The sequence below is a fragment of the Malus domestica genome, chromosome 02 (assembly GCF_042453785.1).
Source record: "Malus domestica chromosome 02, GDT2T_hap1".
Taxonomy (NCBI): Eukaryota; Viridiplantae; Streptophyta; class Magnoliopsida; order Rosales; family Rosaceae; genus Malus; species Malus domestica.
The window spans coordinates 31,532,033-31,552,767 of record NC_091662.1 but is presented as its reverse complement, the minus strand read 5'-3'; the positions used below and the strand labels follow the sequence as shown (position 1 = coordinate 31,552,767).

At 39.7% G+C, this 20,735-nt stretch overlaps 4 protein-coding genes across 9 annotated transcripts; 3 read left to right on the top strand and 1 right to left on the bottom strand.

Annotated features, from left to right (window-relative positions):
- Positions 1 to 536: 536 nt before the first annotated feature.
- Positions 537 to 2,582, top strand: LOC103417401 (disease resistance protein RUN1-like). Its single transcript, XM_029094874.2, has 3 exons — positions 537 to 1,275; positions 1,485 to 1,793; positions 1,890 to 2,582. The coding sequence occupies exons 1-3, from the start codon at positions 766 to 768 to the stop codon at positions 2,580 to 2,582; spliced, it is 1,512 nt and encodes a 503-aa protein (XP_028950707.2). The 5' UTR covers positions 537 to 765.
- A 1,368-nt stretch (positions 2,583 to 3,950) lies between these two features.
- On the top strand, positions 3,951 to 5,801 carry LOC139187597 (uncharacterized). Of its 6 annotated transcripts, none has more exons than XR_011573978.1 (4): positions 3,957 to 4,340; positions 4,482 to 4,671; positions 5,077 to 5,127; positions 5,565 to 5,801. XR_011573978.1 is itself a non-coding variant. In XM_070809615.1 (3 exons), exons 1-2 carry the CDS (start codon positions 4,092 to 4,094, stop codon positions 4,644 to 4,646), a joined length of 414 nt encoding a protein of 137 aa, XP_070665716.1. In that variant the 5' UTR covers positions 3,957 to 4,091; the 3' UTR covers positions 4,647 to 4,671; positions 5,565 to 5,801. The 6 variants fall into 6 exon arrangements, 2 of the variants coding, with proteins under 2 accessions (XP_070665709.1, XP_070665716.1); XR_011573960.1 differs by having other exon boundaries at positions 5,072 to 5,127; XR_011573969.1 differs by having other exon boundaries at positions 4,482 to 4,805; positions 5,072 to 5,127.
- Positions 5,802 to 9,246: 3,445 nt separating this feature from the next.
- On the top strand, positions 9,247 to 12,100 carry LOC103407373 (disease resistance protein RPV1-like). Its single transcript, XM_070809592.1, has 3 exons — positions 9,247 to 10,103; positions 10,323 to 10,634; positions 10,734 to 12,100. Exons 1-3 carry the CDS (start codon positions 9,435 to 9,437, stop codon positions 11,961 to 11,963), a joined length of 2,211 nt encoding a protein of 736 aa, XP_070665693.1. The 5' UTR covers positions 9,247 to 9,434; the 3' UTR covers positions 11,964 to 12,100.
- A 2,039-nt stretch (positions 12,101 to 14,139) lies between these two features.
- On the bottom strand, positions 14,140 to 15,953 carry LOC103407374 (uncharacterized). Its single transcript, XM_029099134.2, has 3 exons — positions 15,671 to 15,953; positions 14,535 to 15,027; positions 14,140 to 14,271 (listed from the first exon to the last, which is right to left on the bottom strand). Exons 1-3 carry the CDS (start codon positions 15,951 to 15,953, stop codon positions 14,199 to 14,201), a joined length of 849 nt encoding a protein of 282 aa, XP_028954967.2. The 3' UTR covers positions 14,140 to 14,198.
- Positions 15,954 to 20,735: the final 4,782 nt, after the last annotated feature.

Below are 20,735 nucleotides of genomic sequence, written 5' to 3'. Positions count from 1 at the left end.
AGGATCTATCTTGCAAGAGAACGGAGAATTAGATGGAAATCTCAACCATAGAATACGAGCTGGATGGATGAAGTGTAAGAGCGCATCCGGCGTGTTGTGTGACCGTCGTAGGCCACTGAAGCTCAAGGGAAAATTTTATAGGATGGCAATAAGGCCAGCGATGTTGTATGGCACAGAATGTTGGGCGGTGAAGCATCAACACGTACACAAAATGGGTGTAGCGGAGATGAGGATGCTTCGTGGGATGTGTGGGCACACGAGAAAGGATAAGATTGGGAATGAGGATATCCGAGGTAAAGTAGGAGTAGCCGAAATTGTAGGAAAGATGAGAGAAAATCGGCTCCGGTGATTTGGACATGTGCAAAGAAGGCTGACTGACGCTCCGGTTTGAAGATGTGACTACGGGACAGAGGTTCAGGGCCGAAGGGGTAGAGGAAGACCTAGGAAAACTTTGGAAGAGACTCTAAGAAAAGACTTAGAGTACTTGGATCTAACGGATGACATGACACAAAACCGAGCGCAATGGCGTTCTAGGATTCATATAGCCGACCCCACTTAGTGGGAAAAGGCTTTGTTGTTGTTGTTGTTGTTGTGGATAATGTGGAGAGTTCATCCCAAATTGAAGCCTTAATTGGAAAGCAACCTTCATTTGGTGGCGGAAGTCGAATCATTATAACAACTAGAGATAAACAGTCACTAAGCAGACTTGGTGATGAGATATATGAGCCCGAGTTTTTAAACAACAATGATGCTCTCAAGCTGTTTATGCAGTATGCTTTTAGTAGAAAGCAACCCACAGAAGAATACATTGATCTGTCAGGCCATTTCACAAAATATGCTCAAGGTTTGCCTTTAGCACTCAAAGTCTTGGGAGCATTTCTCGAAAACAAAAGTGAACGTGCGTGGACAGATGAGTTAAAGAAAATAGCCAGAAATCCGAACCCGGGAATCCAGGAAATGCTTAGAACAAGCTTTGATGGACTAGATAGATATCAGAAGGAAATATTTCTTGATATTGCATGTTTCTTTAAACAAATGAAGAAAGACTTTGCAACAAGGATTATGGAGGGTTGTGGCTTCCATCCCCATACCGGATTAGACGTTCTAGTTGGTAGAGCTCTTGTCACTATCTCATCTGATGGTGTACTCGAGATGCATGATTTACTAGAGGAAATGGGTCGCGAAATCGTACGCGAGAAATCTATAGAAGAGCCTGGGAGTTGCAGTAGGTTGTGGAGCGATGAAGATGTCCGTCATGTGTTAACTAAAAAAACGGTGAGAAATGCACTCCCCTCCCCTCCCCTCCATTAATGTAATTGCTTCGAATCTTCTTTCTCCCATTAATATTAGTAAATTCAAAAAATACTAATAAGAAAAAGTATAAAGCTTCAACTTTGACCAAAATCCAATTCATGAGAAACATGTGCATTAGGCGTTATAATCTTAAGTTTGTACTCATTCAATGTGCAATTTTGGTAATCCAGGCTACTGAAGCAGTTGAAAGCATAATTGTGCATTGGCCACACTCAGACAATGTGGTGGAATTAGATACCGCTTTTCTTAAAATGACAAAACTAAGGCTACTCAGAGTCCATACCCACAATATTCTACCACTGAACATGCCATATGGTCAATGGAAATACAAGGATCTAAAGTTTCTCTCTGAAAAACTAAGTTATCTGTTCTGGCACAATTGTCCCCTAAAGTCTTTATCGTCCAATTTTAACCCCGAGAATCTTGTTGAAATTGACATGCAACATAGTTGGGTCGAACACCTCTGGAAAGGAACTAAGGTACATTCATCATTTGCCTATATACTGCTTTTAAATGCTTTAGTTTTTAATTGCCTTATTATGTGGGTAACACATATTTTCCTTGTATATTGACAGCCTCTGGGAAAGTTGAAAATTATCAATTTAAAAGGCTCTCATCGTCTTAAGGAAACACCTGACTTCACTGAGGCAAAGAATCTTGAGAAGCTAATTCTTGGTAGATGCACAAGTTTGTATGAGGTTCACCCATCCATTTCTGCCCTTGAAAAACTTGTCCTCTTGGATCTAAGTTGGTGCGGCAAACTCAAGACCTTTTCAAGCAACATTAGTATGAAATCTCTTGAAACCCTTGATCTCTCTTTTTGTTCAATACTTGGGAAGTTTCCAGAGATTTCAGAAGTTATGGAGAAGCTTTCAAAGCTTTATTTTCAAGGGACTGCAATAAAAGAACTGCCTCGATCAATTAACAATCTTACAGGGCTTGTTACTTTGAATCTTGAATATTGCAGAGAACTTGAGATTCTTCCAAACAGCTTTGTTCAACTCAAGTCCCTGCAATTTCTTAATCTTTCTGGTTGTCCAAAGCTCAAGGGCTTTCCAGGAAATGTCGGAGATCTGGAAGGATTAAGAGAGCTTCGCTTGGATGAGATATCTGTTGAAGACCTTTGCCCATCAATTTCATCTCTTGAAAACCTTGAGAGTTTGAGTCTAAAGCAGTGCAAGAAACTTCATAGCCTTCCAAGCAGCATTCACGTGAAATCGCACATCTTCGTATTCATTATCAACACCGAATGGTTCGCTGCCGTTTAACCTCTAATAATCCAATTTTCATCAGCATTCTCGTTTTCTCTAATGTCAATGCATAAAGGTCGTACTCAGTGCACAAGGCTCCCGCTTTACGCAGGGTCTGAAAGAGGTGAATGTAAAAAGTATTTTCCGCTGTTTCTAATGTCAATACATAAACATGCTAATTTGAAAAGCAAAATGGAAACGTATAGAGTGATTTGAGGAGCGTTTCTATAGTTAAGTTGCTCTGTATAATCACTAAATACATTAGCAATTTTAATGCTTGTTTGATATCCTATTTGAAATTTTTTATCATTTCTCAAAACATTTCTTAGGAATTTTTCTTGAAAATAATTTTATTTAAGACTACAAAACTTGTTTGGTATGTGATTTAAAATTTTTAAATCTTACAACTTAAACTGGACAAAGAGATCCAAAAAGAGGGGGTCGAGGGAGAAAGAGGAAAGAGGAGGAAAGAAAATAAGACGTGATTAAAGGAAAGAGAAAGAAGAGAGGATCGGAGGAGATAGGGAGGAAGAGAAGTGAAAGAAAGAATCGAGATAATAAAGAGAGCGGATTGGAGGAGGGACGAAAAAGGTAAAAAAAAAAAAAGAAGGGGGACATAGAAAGAAGAAAAGAGAGATAGATTTGGAGTGAGAGGAGGGAGAGAAAAGAAATGAGTGAGTTTAAGTTTAAAAATTCTAAAAATTTACTTTTTGTGTTTTTAGAGAGTAAACTATAGTTTTGAGTTAATCTTAAGTTCAATTTTTGAAAATAATCTTACCAAACAAGTTTTTAAGGCTTAAAATTTGAATTTTTTTTTTTTTAATTTAAAAAGTTGAATTCAAGTAGAGTATCAAACATGCCCTTAATGACTGGTATGAGCTCACCCCATCTACATGAAGAGATATTGGAATAATGATAAGAATATGGTAATTCACAAATGATTAGGATTGTGTGAATGTTAGTTTAAAATGAAGTTTCAAACACGTATAGTTTATTCTCACTCATTGTGCAATGTGTTTATATGTCAACTCACTTACAAGTGTACAAAAACGAAACTACTGATCTTACCGGTCTCATGCACTCATGTATCCTTCTGTTTGTTCGTAATTGTTTTGAATTTATTCAACTTAAATGTGTTATGTCCATCCAATTACGTTTGAAACAGCTGATTCTAGTAGCAACGCGCATGCATAATTTCTAGTTACTTTAGTCTAAAGTAAGGTTTTCAATTGGCACTATTAAAATGAACAGTATTTTGAAGTGAATTTCATTTTATTTACAAATCTGTCATTGGGTATTTACGGGCTTGCCATTCTGAACCGAGCACACGCGTTTATCATCGTGCGTTTTGCTTCAATCGTCTCTGTCACACCCAACCTCTCTTATAACCCTTTCTCTTTCACTCTCTTTCAGACTCTGCATCTCTCTCAACCCTCACCGTCTTCCCCTTCTCCGTAAAACCCAGAGGCCAAGAGGCCTGAGTCCACATCACAACTCGCCACTCCTGCGGCCTCAATATCAGCAAGGATGAAGGGACCGTCAGCGCCGCGGCCTGAGTTCAAGCCAAGTTCGGTCTGCTTGGCGAAGATGGTTCAGAATTTCATCGAAGAAAGCAACGAGAAGCAACCTCCGCCGAAATGTGGACGGAACCGCTGCAATTGCTTTCACGGCAACAGCAATGACAGCTCCGACGACGAGCTCGATATATTCGGTGGAGGTTTCGGTGATTCAATCTCCTCCGGTTTGTTCGGTGGCGACGCCTCAGATATTCTTAAGGTACAAAAGTATAAATAATGGTTGCTTTGATTAAACTTTTTTATTAGTAAATTGTTTTTGCATTTCTCGCGGTTTCTTGGCAACCAAACACAGAATATGCATATGGATGATTGATTGTTTGCTTAATTATTGTTTAATCAGAGTCTGATTCCATGCGTGAGCGTCTCGGAGAGAAACCTCCTGGCCGATACGGTGAGGATCGTCGAAGCAAACAAGAATCTCAAACAAAAAGACGATTTGAGGAAGATGGTCACCGACGGACTGCAATCCCTCGGCTATGATTCCTCCACCTGCAAATCCAAATAGGAGAAATCGTCATCTTTCCCTGCCGGTAATTAATAATCCCATACCACACGTTCTCAGCATCCAAACAGATTCAAGAAAAAAAAAATCAAAGTAAAAACAAAATTAAATTTGGTTGTGGCTTTTGGATTTACGTGTTGGTGATGTCATCCGTTTTGACCTGTGAGTATCTTCTTATCTTAACTCTCACTCTGCAGTCGAATTAGAGTAATGGCGTTGTTAGTGGTTTATCGGGCACATTCGGTGTTTGTAGAGTATGGGAAAACGTTGTTTCTTCGAGATGTTTTGATATTGAAAAAGTAAACACAAACCGAGGAGATTAACTACATGAAAGTACATTATTTGACTAACCATTGTAGTTGTTTAGCCTATTGAGGATGAGATTCTTTATGGGAAATTACTTATCACATTGACATATTTTGCCTCAGAAAAGAAGACAAAGGATAAGCACAAAAGTAAACATCACAAAGGCGATTGCCTTTTAGTAAGCTTTCTTATCTCCAATCATGAATGAATATTTGGTGTTTGAAGTACTCTCATCTGTGAACCATATATAATATGGATTTTATATGTACCTATAAATCCTTACAGAAATAAAAAGACAAAGGGTCAAACTTCTTGCAACAATTCTTTACAAAAAAAAAAATTAAAAAAAAAATAATGTCAACCTGTCATTACATTTAATGTTACAAGTGCTTGAAATATGTTAGCAGAAGTCCTCCATACTTTGAGTAATTCACCTCCTCTGAGTTACTGAAGAAGTGAGGCAATCACATAATGTTAGGCTAAAGTTTGCAGGGATTCTCTAAAGTCCGCAAAAATAAAAAATTTGATTTCTATTATTTAGACCTCTTTGTTATTATTGGTAATCTGTTTTAGCTTCAGCATCAAAAATTTATATTGTTTTAATGGAATATACAGAAAATATGGGAACTGAGAGAGCGGCAACGGATAGTTTTCATGGATACCTACCAGAACTTGAATCAATGGTAACGTATAAATTGTATGGATTTCACGCCTATTTTAATCTTCGTTAACGAAATTAGCGTTTAAGTTGAATAATTTGTACTCTTTTGGTATTGGAAACTAGGCTCTGATTTCTCAGTCCTATGCTTCTTGACCATCCATGATTTAATCATGATAGGCATGAAACTAAAATGGGGTTCAAGCATGCATTATTTATGATGATGATGATGTACAATCACAGTGAGCCCACAACGGATTTAATTAAAATAGATATCTCTCATGCTTTATTATGGTGCTTTACTAATCATGTTTAATTGCCTTTGGACTTGAGCAAGTTACCTATAAATAAATGAAAAACAAAGAACAAAGGCAGGACCATTTTTATCAATTTTAAAAGTAAGTAGTTATGCGAGACCATTTTAAATAAAAATTAAAGGGCACAATAAAATATGAATGTTACTTTCTTTCATTTGTATTTGTTAGACTAACTTAAATTTTTGTTTTTAAACTCTCTCGATTTGCTCCAACCCTTGGACCAAAAATCAATTTTTGGTCAAAACTAATTTTTGGGATAAATTTAACACAAGAAACCAGTTGGATTAAAATTTTTGGAAAATGATCCTTGCCGAATCTTTTTTTTTTGAGATTCCGTGATCGTGATCGTTCATCATACATTATGCTGTCAGTTTTTATTAGGTATTATTTATATTTAATTTTATATTTTAAAATAATTTACAACTGTACAATATACGATGAACGATCCCGATAACAGAATCTCTAGAATCCCTAACAAAACAATCCTTGCGGATCCTTTTCCTATACTCACCCGCTCCGCGTGTGGACGCGCTGAGAAAGAGAGAAAGCTGCGCACTTTGACGCTCCACAAGGAAGGCAACGCGCCAAAAAAGCAAGGGAAAAGGAGCATGCTGAAGGGACTGGGGCCCAGCCTGATGGGGTTGTCGGCCAACATGTGCAATCCCACTTGCTTTATTCAATCGGACGGCGTAGATTAGCGGACTTTATTTAGCCAAAGCGACCCTTTTCCTGGCAACTTCCAAGCGCCTCCCTTGAAGATGCATCTCATTTTTCTAGGGAGAACCAATGAAGGGGGTCGTTGACCTGCAATCTTGAGTTTGTTAAGGGGCTACGCCAGACTCACATTAGGCTGTCGATCTTGTGCTTGTTGATGGCTTCTTCTTCTTCTTCATCTGTTCCTGATTGGAAATGTTGGAACCCTCAGTCCCACATCGGACAGAGGGAGAAGAAAAGAGTGCTTTAAATAGAAATACCAATCTCTAACTAACATCGAGGCCTTTTGTGATAAAACTCCACACCTGAAGATTGTGCAGGTGGTTAAGTGGGGACAGTATCGGTGTTGTTGGAGTGGGCCTTCGGCCCGTCGACCTGAAAATTTCCACATGGTATCAGAGCCAGGAGGCGGGCCCGTACTGCCACGTGATTGGGTGGGTCCTCTTTGGCCCCGCGCGATTGTCCACGTAGGCCAAAGATGCCACGTGTTTGGGTGGGTCCCCATTGGCCCCGCGTGATTGGGTGAGTTCCAACATGGCTCCACGTGGTTGCCGATGTGTGGAAATTCACGTGTGACCCATAAGTGGGGTCTCACGTGCGGGGGAGTGTTGGAACCCTCAGTCCCACATCGGACAGAGGGAGAAGAAAAGAGTGCTTTAAATAGAAATACCCATCTCTAACTAACATCGAGGCCTTTTGTGATAAAACCTCACGTCAAATGCCTAAGAAAAATGTAGTATTTAATGTGATATAATAATATTCAAACAAAATAATGTAGGGGCAATCATTGTAATTTTGTAAAATATACGGGGGTATACTTGCTATTTGAAAATTTCATAAATGACATTAATTACTATGCGTTGAAAAAAAACACTTTTATTAGAAGCATGGTAGACCTGTTTTTGCTTTTCTACTGTCATTGACAACAATTTAAAAAAAAAAAACTTTCTTTTTTTTTTTGCCCGTCGACCTGAAAATTTCCACATGGTATCAGAGCCAGGAGGCGGGCCCGTATTGCCACATGATTGGGTGGGTCCCCTTTGGCCCCGCGCGATTGTCCACGTAGGCCAAAGATGCCACGTGTTTGGATGGGTCCCCATTGGCCCCGCGTGATTGGGTGAGTCCCGACATGGCTCCACATGGTTGCCGATGTGTGGAAATTCACGTGTGACCCATAAGTGGGGTCTCACGTGCGGGGGAGTGTTGGAACCCTCAGTCCCACATCGGACAGAGGGAGAAGAAAAAAGTGCTTTAAATAGAAATACCCCTCTCTAACTAACATCGAGGCCTTTTGTGATAAAGCCCCACACCTGAGGATTGTGCATGTGGTTAAGTGGGAACAGTATCGGTGTTGTTGGAGTGGGCCCTCGACCCGTCGACCTGAAAATTTCCACAGGAAATATCAAGTCTTCTTGAATTTTCAAGGCGAAGACACTCGCAGGACCTTCATCTGCCATCTCTACGAAGCTCTAGTTCAGAACTCAATCAACACCTTCAGTGACGCTGAAGAGCTCAGAAAAGGCAACGACCTTTCGCAGCTACTGACAGCTATAAGCGACTCACGGCTTTCAGTTGTAGTTTTTTCTCAAAACTACGCTTCTTCCACATGGTGCTTGAAAGAACTCGTCCAAATCCTGCAATGCATGGATCAGAAGAAGCAGATTGTGATTCCCATTTTCTACCAAGTAGACCCATCTCATGTTCGTAAAATCAAGGGAAGTTTTGAGAAAGCTTTTTCTAAACATGAACATGATCCTAACGCCGACATGGAAGAAGTGCAGCGGTGGAGGTCCGCTTTACAAAGAGCCCCCAATTTATGTGGCTGGGATTCACAAAATTGCCAGTAACTCATTCCTTCATAATCTTATTTACTTACTAGTTTACAAGTTTAGCTAATTTCCTGTTTTGGTCTTTTTAGTTTATAATGATGTTAATACAACTAGAACCAAGACTTCCTTCCCAACCCTCTACAAAATTGAATACTCACCAACTCTCTGCAAAACTTTCCACTGCCACATCTAGATCTTTGCCATGACAAGGGACGAGGAAAATAATATAAAAAAGAGAAATAATGTAGAAAAGACGTCGTCCAACATGAATAAGTAAAAAAAGAACAAGTTAAATTAATTCTTCACCGCAAGATCAATATAAAGGGGCACGATTAAAAGGTCTATAAAACATCTTGAGAGGATATAGATGACTAGTTCTCTTATATGTTGATTGAACTTAGAAGAGTGCATTGAGTAAATGAAAGAAGAATAAATTGAGAATTATTGGGTCGTTACTTTGTGTTTTCAATGACAGTGTGATGAGTGTTATATAACTAGCAATCCCAGGACTTGACAATACTGTTTTTCAAATTTGGCAGGGATGATGCCAAGCTTATTAAGTTGATTGTAGGTGATATTTTAAAGAAATTGATGAACATCTTACCAAGTGAAAAGAATGGCTTGGTTGGGATGGATTCCCGCTTACAGAAAATGGAGTCACTATTATGTCCCGAGCTCGGTAACGTTCGCTTTGTTGGAATATGGGGTATGGGCGGTATAGGCAAAACCACCATCGCTAGAGCTATGTATGACAAAATCAATCATCTCTTCGAAGGTGGTTGCTTTGTTGAAAATGTCAAGAGACGTTTTCCGTCAACTGATGCAGGTGAAGCACCACTAGATATGCAGGCAGAAATTCTATCTAGTATCACAAATATGAAGGTGGGGCGTTCAGAGATTTTGAGAAATGGTTTTCAGAAGATGATGGAAAGAGTTGGTAAGAAAAAAGTTTTACTTGTTCTGGATAATGTGGAGACAAATTGAAGCCTTAATTGGAAAGCAACCTTCATTTGGTGGCGGAAGTCGAATCATTATAACAACTAGAGATAAACAGTCACTAAATGGACTTGGTGGTCAGATATATGAGCCCGAGGTGTTAAACGATGAAGATGCTCTCAAGCTGTTTATGCAGGATGCTTTCAGGACAAAGCAACCCACAAAAGAATACATTGATCTGTCAGGCCATTTCACAAAATATGCTCAAGGTTTGCCTTTAGCACTCAAAGTCTTGGGAGGATTCCTCGATAACAAAAGTGTACTTGTGTGGAAAGATGAGTTAAAGAAAATAGCGAGAAATCCGAACCTGGGAATCCAGACAGTCCTTAGAACAAGCTTTGATGGACTAGATGGTTTGCAGAAGAAAATATTTCTTGATATTGCATGTTTCTTTAAACAAATGAAGAAAGACTCTGCAACAAGGATTATGGAGGGTTGTGCCTTCCATCCCCATACCGGATTAGAGGTTCTAGTTGGTAGAGCTCTTGTCACCATCTCATCTGATGGTGTCCTCGAGATGCATGATTTACTAGAGGAAATGGGTCATGAAATCGTACGCGAGGAATCTATAGAAGAGCCTGGGAGGCGCAGTAGGTTATGCTGCTGTGAAGATGTCCGTCATGTGTTAACTAATAAAACGGTGAGAAATGCACTCCCCTCCCCTCCGTTAATGTAATTGCTTCGAATCTTCTCTCTCCCATTAATATTAGTAAATTTAAATAATAATAATAACAACAACAACAATAATAATAAGTATAATGATTCGACTTTGACCAAAATCCAATTCATGAGAAACATGTGCATTAGGCGTTATAATCTTAAGTTTGTACTCATTCAATGTGCAATTTTGGTAATCCAGGCTACAGAAGCAGTTGAAAGCATAATTGTGCATTGGCCACACTCAAACAATGTGGTGGAATTAGATACCGCCTTTGCTCAAATGCGAAAACTAAGACTACTCAGAGTCCATACCGACTATTTACCACCAGACTGCGAGCCGGCCAATGATCACTGCCAGTACGAGGATCTAAAGTTTCTCTCTGAAAAACTAAGTTATCTATTCTGGCACAAATGTCCCCTAAAGTCTTTGTCGTCCAATTTTAACCGCGAGAATCTTGTTGAGATTGACATGCAATATAGTTGGGTTGAACACCTCTGGAAAGGAACTAAGGTACGTTCATCATTTGCCTATATACTGCTTTTAAATGGTTTAGTTTTTAAATGCCTTGTTATGTAGGTAACACATATTTTCCTTGATGTATATTGATAGCCTCTGGGAAAGTTGAAAATTATCAATTTAAAAGGCTCTTATCGTCTTAAGGACACACCTGACTTCACTGAGGCAAAGAATCTTGAGAAGCTAATTCTTGGTGGATGCACAAGTTTATATAAGGTTCACCCATCCATTTCTGCCCTTGAAAAACTTGTCCTCTTGGATCTAAGTTGGTGCAGCAAACTCAAGACCTTTTCAAGCAACATTTGTATGAAATCTCTTGAAACCTTTGATCTCTCTTTTTGCTCAATACTTGAGAAGTTTCCAGAGATTTCAGAATTTATGGAGAAGCTTTCAAAGCTTTATTTGCAAGGGACTGCAATAAAAGAACTGCCTCGATCAATTAACAATCTTAGGGGGCTTGTTACTTTGAATCTTGAATATTGCAGAGAACTTGAGATTCTTCCAAGCAGCATTGTTCAACTCAAGTCCTTGCAATTTCTTAATTTTTCTTGTTGTCCAAAGCTCAAGGCCTTTCCAAGAATTGTCAGAAATATGATGGAAGGATTAAGAGAGCTTCGCTTGGATGAGACATCTGTTGGAGCCCTTTGCCCATCAATTTCATCTCTTGAAAACCTTGAGATTTTGAGTCTAGAGCGATGCAAGAAACTTCGTAGCCTTCCAAGTAGCATTCATATGAGATCTCTTCAAACCCTTAATCTTTCCAGCTGCTCAAATCTGTATAATTTTCCAGAAATTCCTGAAGTTATGAACCTATTTGAGCTTAATTTAGATGAGACTGCAATTTCAGAACTGCCCTCGTCCATAAAAAATTTTACGGAACTCGTTACCCTGAGCCTGAAGGATTGCAGAAGATTAGAGATTCTTCCAAGCAGCATTCGTATGAGATCTCTTCAAGCCCTGAATGTTTCTGGCTGCTCAAATCTGAAGAATTTTCCAGAGTTTCTAAAAGTTACGGAGAACCTAACAGAGCTTCATTTAGATTGGACTATGTTTGCAGAAGTCCCATCAGCATACCAATCTCTTATAAAGCAAGCCTCTCGCCAAAAATTTGCTCAGGTTAGAGGGATTGCAATTAAAGAATTGCCATCCATAGTTTATAGTCTTACGGGACTTGCTACTTTGACGCTACGGTATAGCAAACACTTTAAGAGTCTTACAAGCAGCATTTGTCAACTCAAGTCCCTAAATTATCTCTCTCTTTCTGGTTGTACAAATCTTGAGGTGTTTCCAGACAGTATCTGCAAAACTGTCTGGAAAGATTAGAAAATATGGAAAGATTAGCAAGCCTTGATTTGGATAGAACATCTATCAGAGAGCTTCCTACATCAATTGAACGGCTTCAGGGGCTAGTGTCGTTAAATCTGAAAAACTGCAAAAGCCTGTTCTATCTTCCGGACAGTATCTGCAATTTGTTGAGTCTCGAATGGCTCACTCTCCGTGGGTGCTCAAAACTTTCGAAGTTGCCTGAAGACTTATGGTATTTGAAGCGCCTTGACATAGTGGAAACTGGTATACGTGGTTGCCGCCCAAAACAGCAATTCATCACTTTGAGGGATTTGGCTCCGTGGAAACCGGTTGACGTGATTAATGCCATGGTCCCAAACAATGAGCAAAATGAGGCGGTGGCTGATGTTGAATCCCGCCTTCCCTGGAGGGGTGATTCAGAAAATTTGACTGATCCTGAGGACGTGGAATCCCTCCACCGCTGGTGGTGTGAACGTGTATGGACTGATATTGAGGAGTCAAGCTATTTGGAAGAGATGCGGCGGCGACATTTGGAAGAACCAGAAGAGATGCCGTGGCCACCCCGACATTTGGAAGAGGGTGAGATGCGGCGGCAACATTATTTGGAAGTGGAAGAGATGCAGCGGCGACATTTGGAAGAGAGAGAAGAGATGGGGCGACATGTGGAAGAGATGCGGCGACATTTGATGCGCGCGGCGACATTTGATGCGCGCGGCGAGATTTGGAAGAGATGCTGGAAAAGATGCGGCCACATTTGGAAGAGATGGAAGAGATGCAACGGCGACATTTGGAAGAGATGGAAGAGATGTGGCAGCGACATTTGGTAGAGATGCGGCAGTGACCTTTGCGAGTTTACCCTAAAAAACCTCGGTAATTGTTATAAAGGGTAATCCTATTTAAACTCATTTGTTTTCATTTCCCCCACCAATGTGGGACTGCCAACAAATTTCTCATCACATTTTCACTGATCCTGAGGAGTCAAGCTATGGGGAAGAGATGATGCAGCGACATCTGGGAGAATTCAGGCAGCGACGTTTGGAGTTCCTTGAGGTAGAGGGAACTGTAGCATCTCTCTCTTTAAAAACGATAATTTCTCAGAACTTAGGGGTATTTGGATCAGTGTCAGAGCACTGCACCTTTGAGTGATATAGTGGACTCAAGCTACGGGGAAAAGGAGGCGTGGCTGTTAAGGCAATTTTGAGTGATCTCAAGCAGTCAAGACATGAGGAAGAGAAGGAGAAGGCGGTGGCAGCCTCAAGGAGAGGTGGGAGGATATGGGGTTGTATCTGTGGGTCACGGGGTAATGGGGATTGAGGTATTTGGCGCATCATCACTGATATAGTAGTAAGACTAAGGGACCTGGGAGAGGGAAGAAATGGTGATTTTGTGACTCCTTCGTGTTTTGAGTTGGTTTCTGCTTCTAAGAGCTCTTTTATTTAGTTTTTTGCTTTTTTGCGTATTTCTTGCTTCACCTGCAGTTGGTACGTGGACAGTATTTACTTATCCGTACGTATTGTAAAGTTGTTTTTTCTTTCTCTTTGATCGTATGTGTTGTTAGTGATTAAGCCTTGAAGCTGATTTCTTAAGAGTTCAAGTTCCGTACTTATTCTTGTTGTTATTTGTTTGAATTGGAAATGGATGGCTGAGATTAAACTAGCTCATAAGCTAGGATTGTGCTAGCTGTCATAGTAGCTGAGAGTGAGAAGTGTGTGATGCATGTGAAGTTTGTTACAGTTTCTTCTTGTATTCTCTCTCAGCTTGCGTCCTCTTGTTCAACGTCATGGGGCTGCAATGGGTGGTGATCTGCGCAATTAGAAGGGACTAAGGGGTGTGATACCCAAAAAAAAGTTGTGATAATCAGCTCCTTGATGTTTCTAGTAAATTTTAGGGACGATGTTAATTAATTTTCAACTTCAAAGACAAAGTGACGAACAACGTTACTTTCAATGACCATTTGTGATAAAAATTCAAACAATCTCAAACATGCATTTTCCGTATCATTCATTACTAGGTGGTATTGAAGCAAAAAAACCATAAAAAAAAAAACAAATAATAATAGACCAATAGAAGGGCCCATTGATGATGATCCTCCTAACATTCTTTTTTTCACTCAAGAATTTCAAAACAAAAATCTACCATTAGTAAAAGCTTCCTGAAATTTTTAAAGGAAAAAGGCAATGTGTAAGCAGAAACTTACGTAATTAGGAAAAGCTGAGAACCCAATAATCCTAGACCCAAAACTATACCTCTAAACTATAAGCTGAGAATCAGAGCAACCATGACGATAAGCATGCATGGCCTTGCAACAACACCAGCTGAGGTCGACCTGCAGGCATCACGAAGCTGTAGTCAGTATCGATACAAGTAACCAAGTTCTTCGGTTTATATTACACCGGAACACATGAATGCTTTAAAACAATATGTAGTAGTGATAGATTGAAACCTAGAAGCCACCACCGGTCCCAACTCCCTTGTAAATTTCATTTCATTCCTTTTCCCATCAAGCTTTGTTATATGAACAAGCATGCAGGAAACCAGGATACCTGCTACGAAGCTGGTCCCAATAGATATACATGTATGAAGAGTTACCTTGTTACAAGCTCCTTTACTGACTCAGTTTCCAGTCCGAACCCAAACGGGAAAAGTGGATCATGGTTTGAATCACCAACATTCATTGGGAGTTGATCGACAGTTCTGAACCATGTTCTTGGAAGCTTTCCACTGAATCCATGATCCCCAAAAAGGACATCAGTAATGCCTTGGCCTTCAGAGCCTGGCAACCATGCTGCCACCAGAGCATCAATCGAGGAAATATATGGTTCGATTACAATAGGTTTGCCAGTTATTAAGATAACAATGCACTTGACACTTTCACACACATTGCTGATGACACTTGGGCCAGGTTCCGCCATCATTAGGTTTGGGCTGTCTCCCGCAGTCTCAGCATAAGGATGCTCGCCAACCACAACAATGGCATATGCAAAGTTATTGGACTTTACAAAATTACGATCAGGATTCTCACTGTATATAACTTCTGTGCTTGAGTTGACTGCTGATTTTATAGCACCAAGGATCGTAGTCCCTAATCATGAAAAGGAAGTTTTATGAAAAATACAGCCAAGATTAGATACATTTATGTACGAACATCCTATACGCACGGGTATCTATTTCCATACATTCTAATAACTGTGAAGACGATTTTCTTGTTATACCTAACCAGCAATTCGTACATAAATTCGAAACGTCGCGTACTCTGAGAATAGATGTGTCTTTGGGTCAAGCCCCAAGAATAACGAATCTGTGATAGCTGCAGTAAACGAGTCTTCTTGCCCACTTGCTTAGCGAACCCAACAAATAAGTTATCGATATCACAGTCGGCCGCCCGCGATATCGACCACCCATTTGTTGTCTCGTTAAGCAAATAGTGATTTCCTGAAGATACACAATCTCACATGTCGTAAATTTGATCCTTTGAATATTAGTTTGCAAGACTCCTTTGCCAGCAAAAGTCGCCCATGAAAAACTCTCGTACCATGTCACAAAAAGTGCCATACTCCAAAATGAACAAAACAGAAACTGTTGTCGTAAAACTCTATCCCGCACCAAGCATAACTGCTAGAAGTGTTTCGACATCCACATACTCACAAACAAAGAGTCTTGGAGTGAAGCAGTGAACATATGCATTGAGACGAACCCATAACGTTAGAAAAGAACTACTAGCATACGATAAGTTGTCTCTAAACTGCAGCAGGATAATGAGTGGTGACCATCCAATTCAGCATAAAGATGGTGATCCAATCTGCAGATCACCTGCACTACAATCTTCACTAATCCCTTACCAAAAGACGACTCAAACCTCACACTGATGTGGAACTCTTTCTGGTAAGCCTGATAAACTTGTGAAAAGGTTATGCTCCTAACGTTCTTGTCTGAATTGTTAAGAATTGGGCATACACTTCTGCCAAATCGATCAATCCTGAATTCCTCACTGATTGAGCAAGAAACCATGTCGAGAACGCTGAAGGAACACTTAAGATTTTAAGGGTCAAAACAAGTCCATTACAATCCAGAGTACAAGATATCGAGATTTGAACTAGAAACCATGCCGAATGAATGATCCAGTTTCACATTAAGAGACGAATAAGCGAAGAAAGGTGAAAATGCAGAAATAGAAGTCACTGTTTATGATTATTTTGCAAATCATCACAGTATGGTCAACTGGTTTCTTAGCCAAAAAGGAAATAGGTCTAAACTCAAGAATAGTTAAGAACTGTCAATAAGATTTGACAAGGCCAAAGACATTTCGAAATTCACAATACTTTGTGAAAGCTGTTTCAAAGTTCAAAAATTAAACATAGAACCTCTGAATCAGCAACATGACGAAGAAGAAAGATACAAAGCAGGCTGCGTATACAGTGGCACGATTGGCTACCTTAAAGTGATGCTCTTGAGCAACCCAAAGCTCAATAAGTCCAGAGAAGTTCAGAGTAAAGCTCGATCTTCGTACAACAATGAATGTGGTAGAGTCTCAAACCATCACACTGAAAGTTACAAGGCTGAAAAGTTAGTGGACAAGTTAATTGAGCTACAAGCAAGAGGCTAAGTTCACCTTCACCGAAAAGTACGCGGACGAGGAACTAGAGTTTTCCCCCGAGTACCAGACCTAGGTGAAATTCAAGGAATCTGTTTATCCAAACAAGACTGGATATTCATCATCCAAATCCAACTGCAACAACAACAAGAAATGCAACTCCCTTTTGGAAATTGATGAGAATAGTCTGCTACCAAGGAGTTCCCAAGAAAAGCAATTAATGTAAATGAAGTCCACACTCGAAGAATTTGATGTGAAGCTGACGATCAATGATTAGGAAACTTAACTTCGTCGTTGGAATAAGCAAAAAGGTTATCGATAGAACAATCATCGAAGATTCATTCTAAAGATTTACACAAATATCCTCAGTGGAAACGAGTCCGAGAACATTGATTTGCTCCCACCAACTACCACCTACTAACAGTCATCACCATTAGCACTTACTCGTTTATTTAGTACGCACTTTGAATGTTTCGAACAATTTCCAAAAGATGACTTTGCCCACCATTCCTAAAGAACACATGTCGCAGAGTGATATCATTTCTTCAGATCTTCCAAATTCAAACCACTTAGGTTTTTTCCATTTCCCAAGATTTTGATGTAGAGCCGACTCCGCCCGCAATTCCTAGGGATGCATATTGTAGAGTATTAATTCGATGTCGAAAATCGTCCAACAAACCAATTCGTTTCCTATGAGGCACAATCTCAACACGATTCTCGTATTTCAACAAGAAGGTGACAATTCAAACAGAGAAAGGTTTGCACAACTGCGCCAAATGGCACCAAATCTAGAAGTCCTGACATCCAAATGATGTCAGAACCGACACTTTACGAGAATAGAAGAGATCCTAAGTATGCTCTGAACAAACCATGCTCTGATACCAATCTGACACGTCCCGACCCTGATATTCCCCGAATACCAGGATAGACACGTGTTGGCTGACACTCGAGGGTGACGAAAGCCATTAATTGATACAAAAGCTAAGAATAAGAAATAAATAAGGGTTATGAATTTAAAAATACAATGAGTTAATAATTTAGGAACGTGTTCAGAACATACAACTAACTAGAGCTCTAAAAGAATTAATATAAAATTGAAATAAATAAAAGGATGTGGGTCCTACACCGAGAATACTCGACTATGCCAATGAGAAAGCGTTGACGTTGTGATCGTATGCCTTGATTCTAAATCCTGAAAGGGGGCGCAAAACAAGGGTGAGTGGACCAAGTTAATATATACAATACTAATAAAACAGTTATGAACATACTAACCCCCACAGTTAATATGATGAAAACTACTAAATAATAAGTGATAGGTCTCTCAAAACCTCTAGCATGCCATGAAAACAATTCATATATCTATCTGCAAATCATATCAAGAAGCATAACACAAGTTGCGCTGCTAGTGAGTGCACCGAATAATAATATCTCCCGGCCCAATGCTTGCACCTTAGTCTCTGTGCCCGTAGCCAGAGATATCTCCCTTCCGGCCCAATGCTTGTCTCCGTGTCCCTCAGCCTTTCGCTAGAGATTATTTCTCCCGGCCTCAATGCCAACACCAGATCCTCGCCCCAGACGGCATAGTGTTCACTAGGTACGCACAAAACATAATTCATCTCTAAAATACAACTTCGTAGCATAAATTCATCGATCCTCTATACGACAAAGAGGTGTTCGAAAATCATTTGAAACACATTCTTAGCATCCTATCGTCATCGATAAGATAGTCTAACAGAATGGGGGTTCTAAAGAAAAATACAATATAATGAAAATAGTTCAAAAATATATATATATAATCAATCATAATTAAATCATCATGCTTCCTGTAAAGTATTCCTCAAATCAATAATTATGTAAGGCATGCTATTAAATTATGCAATTATATAAATAAAACATGCAATTTTTGAAGATAGTCCACTCACAGATACTCCGTAGCAGCAAAATTGTGTGGAAAAAGATTAAGGAAATCCTCACTAGCAATTTCACCTAAACACAAGAATGTACAATTAATCAAACTACCCAAACGATATAATTTCAGGAAATGGAAATGGGTCTTGAGTTTGGATAGGTTAAGAACAAAAGGGGTGGTTTGGGCTTAAGCCTAAACTCATACTCACACACACGGCACACCCACACACACACACAGAGCCCATAGCCAATGGCTTTACAAACAGGGCCGGGCTTTAAGCCCAACCCATGTACACAACACACACGTACTGCATAGCATGCACGCACACACGTACTCACACACTTGCACGGTATGCATACACACATGCACATACACATGCACACACACTCACGCACATGCACACACAAACACACACACCGCATACTGATGCATGCATGCTATATATGATCATCATCATTCAACACTCGGCATCTCAGTCGATACCAGCATTCAAACCTGCAACTAAATGCAGTACACACACACACTCACACATACACTCCACACCACACTCACAACCCACACACAGGACACTGTTCAACAAACAACAAGGTAAATAAATTACCTGGGTTCGAATTCAAAGAGGCCTATGCATCCACAGCAACAAACTCGCCGGAGTTCGTCGTCGGAGCTGGGTTCTTGGCATAGAGAAGAGCTGAGGTCAAAACCCTCGAGTTTTACCATAAAACCAATATCACAAATCATAAAATAACATGCATAACCCAGGAATTTGAAGAAGGAACACAAGTCTCACCTGGGTTCGAATTTGAGAGCTTCAAAGCTCACGGCATCAATGGTGATTCACTTCACAATGGCCCGATGATGCATGCAAGTACATTGCAGGGTTCCTCCAATCTTAGGGATTCCAAAAATATAAATTTTGGGCTTGATTTTATGAGGGAGCTAAGGTGAGGGCTAGGTGAAGATCTCAGTGCTGAGAGAGAAAGAATGAGAGAGGTATACGGGAAAGGGAAGAAGAAGACAAAGAGAGAGAGATGAGGGCTCGGGGGGACAAAATCAGGGGGGTGGGCCCCTTGGGCTCACCAAATAAAAACCAAAACTATTTTTTAAATAAAATGGAGGGATGGGATGTTAAGTCATCTCCAATCGAATGGTCCAGATGGCCGAAAATAGCCCTAAAATCGTATACAACAAAGGGACAGGCTAGAGGGCTCTGGAATCTGAGAGGCAGAATCCCAAAGGGACAAAGGGCTGGCTGCTTCCAATCATAACCGACATAATTGGTCCCGCTAGGCTTTATTGTTTACAATTAGCCCCAGTTTGGGGTTGAGGTGATTTTAAAAAAAGCTCCTATGAAAAAAAGCTGAGAGTGTTTTTGGTGTTTGGTAAACTTAAAAAAAATGGCTTATTTTGGAAGCTGCTGTGAGAATAAGCTGAAATCAAAGGAAAAAGCTGAAGCTGCAAATTGTAGCTTTAGAAAACTGGCTTTTTTTCAAAGCACACAGAACTACAGTGCTCCTTTAATGAAAAGACTCACTATCAGACTGCTTTTTTTTTTTTTCCAAAAGCACTTTTACAAAAAAGTTTACCAAACACTCTGCTGATTTATTTCACAGCCGCTTATTCTCACAGCACAGCCGCTTACTCTCACAGCAGCTTTTTTTCAAAGCACAGCAATACCAAACCAGCCCTTAGTGTCATTTATAACCGACAATAATAGTAATTTGTATTACTATTTGTGTCGGTTATAACCGACACAAATTTACTTCAAAAAATTTGAATACAACGGCTAGCTTGCATTTGATTTTTTTTTTTACACAATTTTATTATTATTTTTTATTTACAAATTTTTCCTATAACTTCTATTTTTCATATTTGTTTTTAATTCTATTTTTTTCCTATAACTTCTATTTCACAAAATTTGTTTCATTTTATTTTAAATTCTTTTTTTTCCTATAACTTCTATTTCACAAAATTTGTTTCATATTTTTTTAATTCTTTTTTTTCCCCTATAACTTCTATTTTTAAATAGTTAACTTGAATTTAAGTTGTAGTTTTTAAATAATAAATTATGTTTTGCGACAAGGCTAAAACGAGCCATCTGGCCCTTTGACCCCCAGTTGGAGACGGAGGCAAATATGACTCTGTACTGTTCATTAAAATATTAATATCTTGGAGAATCTTGAAGGACCAGAGGGCCCAAACGATGTCACAGCCCGTCCCGGAATTTTAATTCCGAGGACGTGAAAAGACGAAAATGCCCTTAAACGGGACTAAGGGGTGAAAATTTAAC

Bases quoted from the DNA above. Each gene is read 5' to 3' on its own strand.
- LOC103417401 (XM_029094874.2), top strand. From the start codon at position 766: ATGCAGTATGCTTTTAGTAGAAAGCAACCCACAGAAGAATACATTGAT. The intron at 1,276-1,484 runs GTGAGAAATGCA...TTGGTAATCCAG, and splicing joins ATGTGTTAACTAAAAAAACG to GCTACTGAAGCAGTTGAAAG. The intron at 1,794-1,889 runs GTACATTCATCA...GTATATTGACAG, and splicing joins ACCTCTGGAAAGGAACTAAG to CCTCTGGGAAAGTTGAAAAT.
- LOC139187597 (XM_070809615.1), top strand. From the start codon at position 4,092: ATGAAGGGACCGTCAGCGCCGCGGCCTGAGTTCAAGCCAAGTTCGGTC. The intron at 4,341-4,481 runs GTACAAAAGTAT...TTGTTTAATCAG, and splicing joins ACGCCTCAGATATTCTTAAG to AGTCTGATTCCATGCGTGAG.
- LOC103407373 (XM_070809592.1), top strand. From the start codon at position 9,435: ATGTGGAGACAAATTGAAGCCTTAATTGGAAAGCAACCTTCATTTGGT. The intron at 10,104-10,322 runs GTGAGAAATGCA...TTGGTAATCCAG, and splicing joins ATGTGTTAACTAATAAAACG to GCTACAGAAGCAGTTGAAAG. The intron at 10,635-10,733 runs GTACGTTCATCA...GTATATTGATAG, and splicing joins ACCTCTGGAAAGGAACTAAG to CCTCTGGGAAAGTTGAAAAT.
- LOC103407374 (XM_029099134.2), bottom strand. From the start codon at position 15,953: ATGGTTTCTTGCTCAATCAGTGAGGAATTCAGGATTGATCGATTTGGC. The intron at 15,028-15,670 runs GTATGCTAGTAG...TTTCATGATTAG, and splicing joins CAGTTTAGAGACAACTTATC to GGACTACGATCCTTGGTGCT. The intron at 14,272-14,534 runs GTAACTCTTCAT...TGATGCCTGCAG, and splicing joins GTAAAGGAGCTTGTAACAAG to GTCGACCTCAGCTGGTGTTG.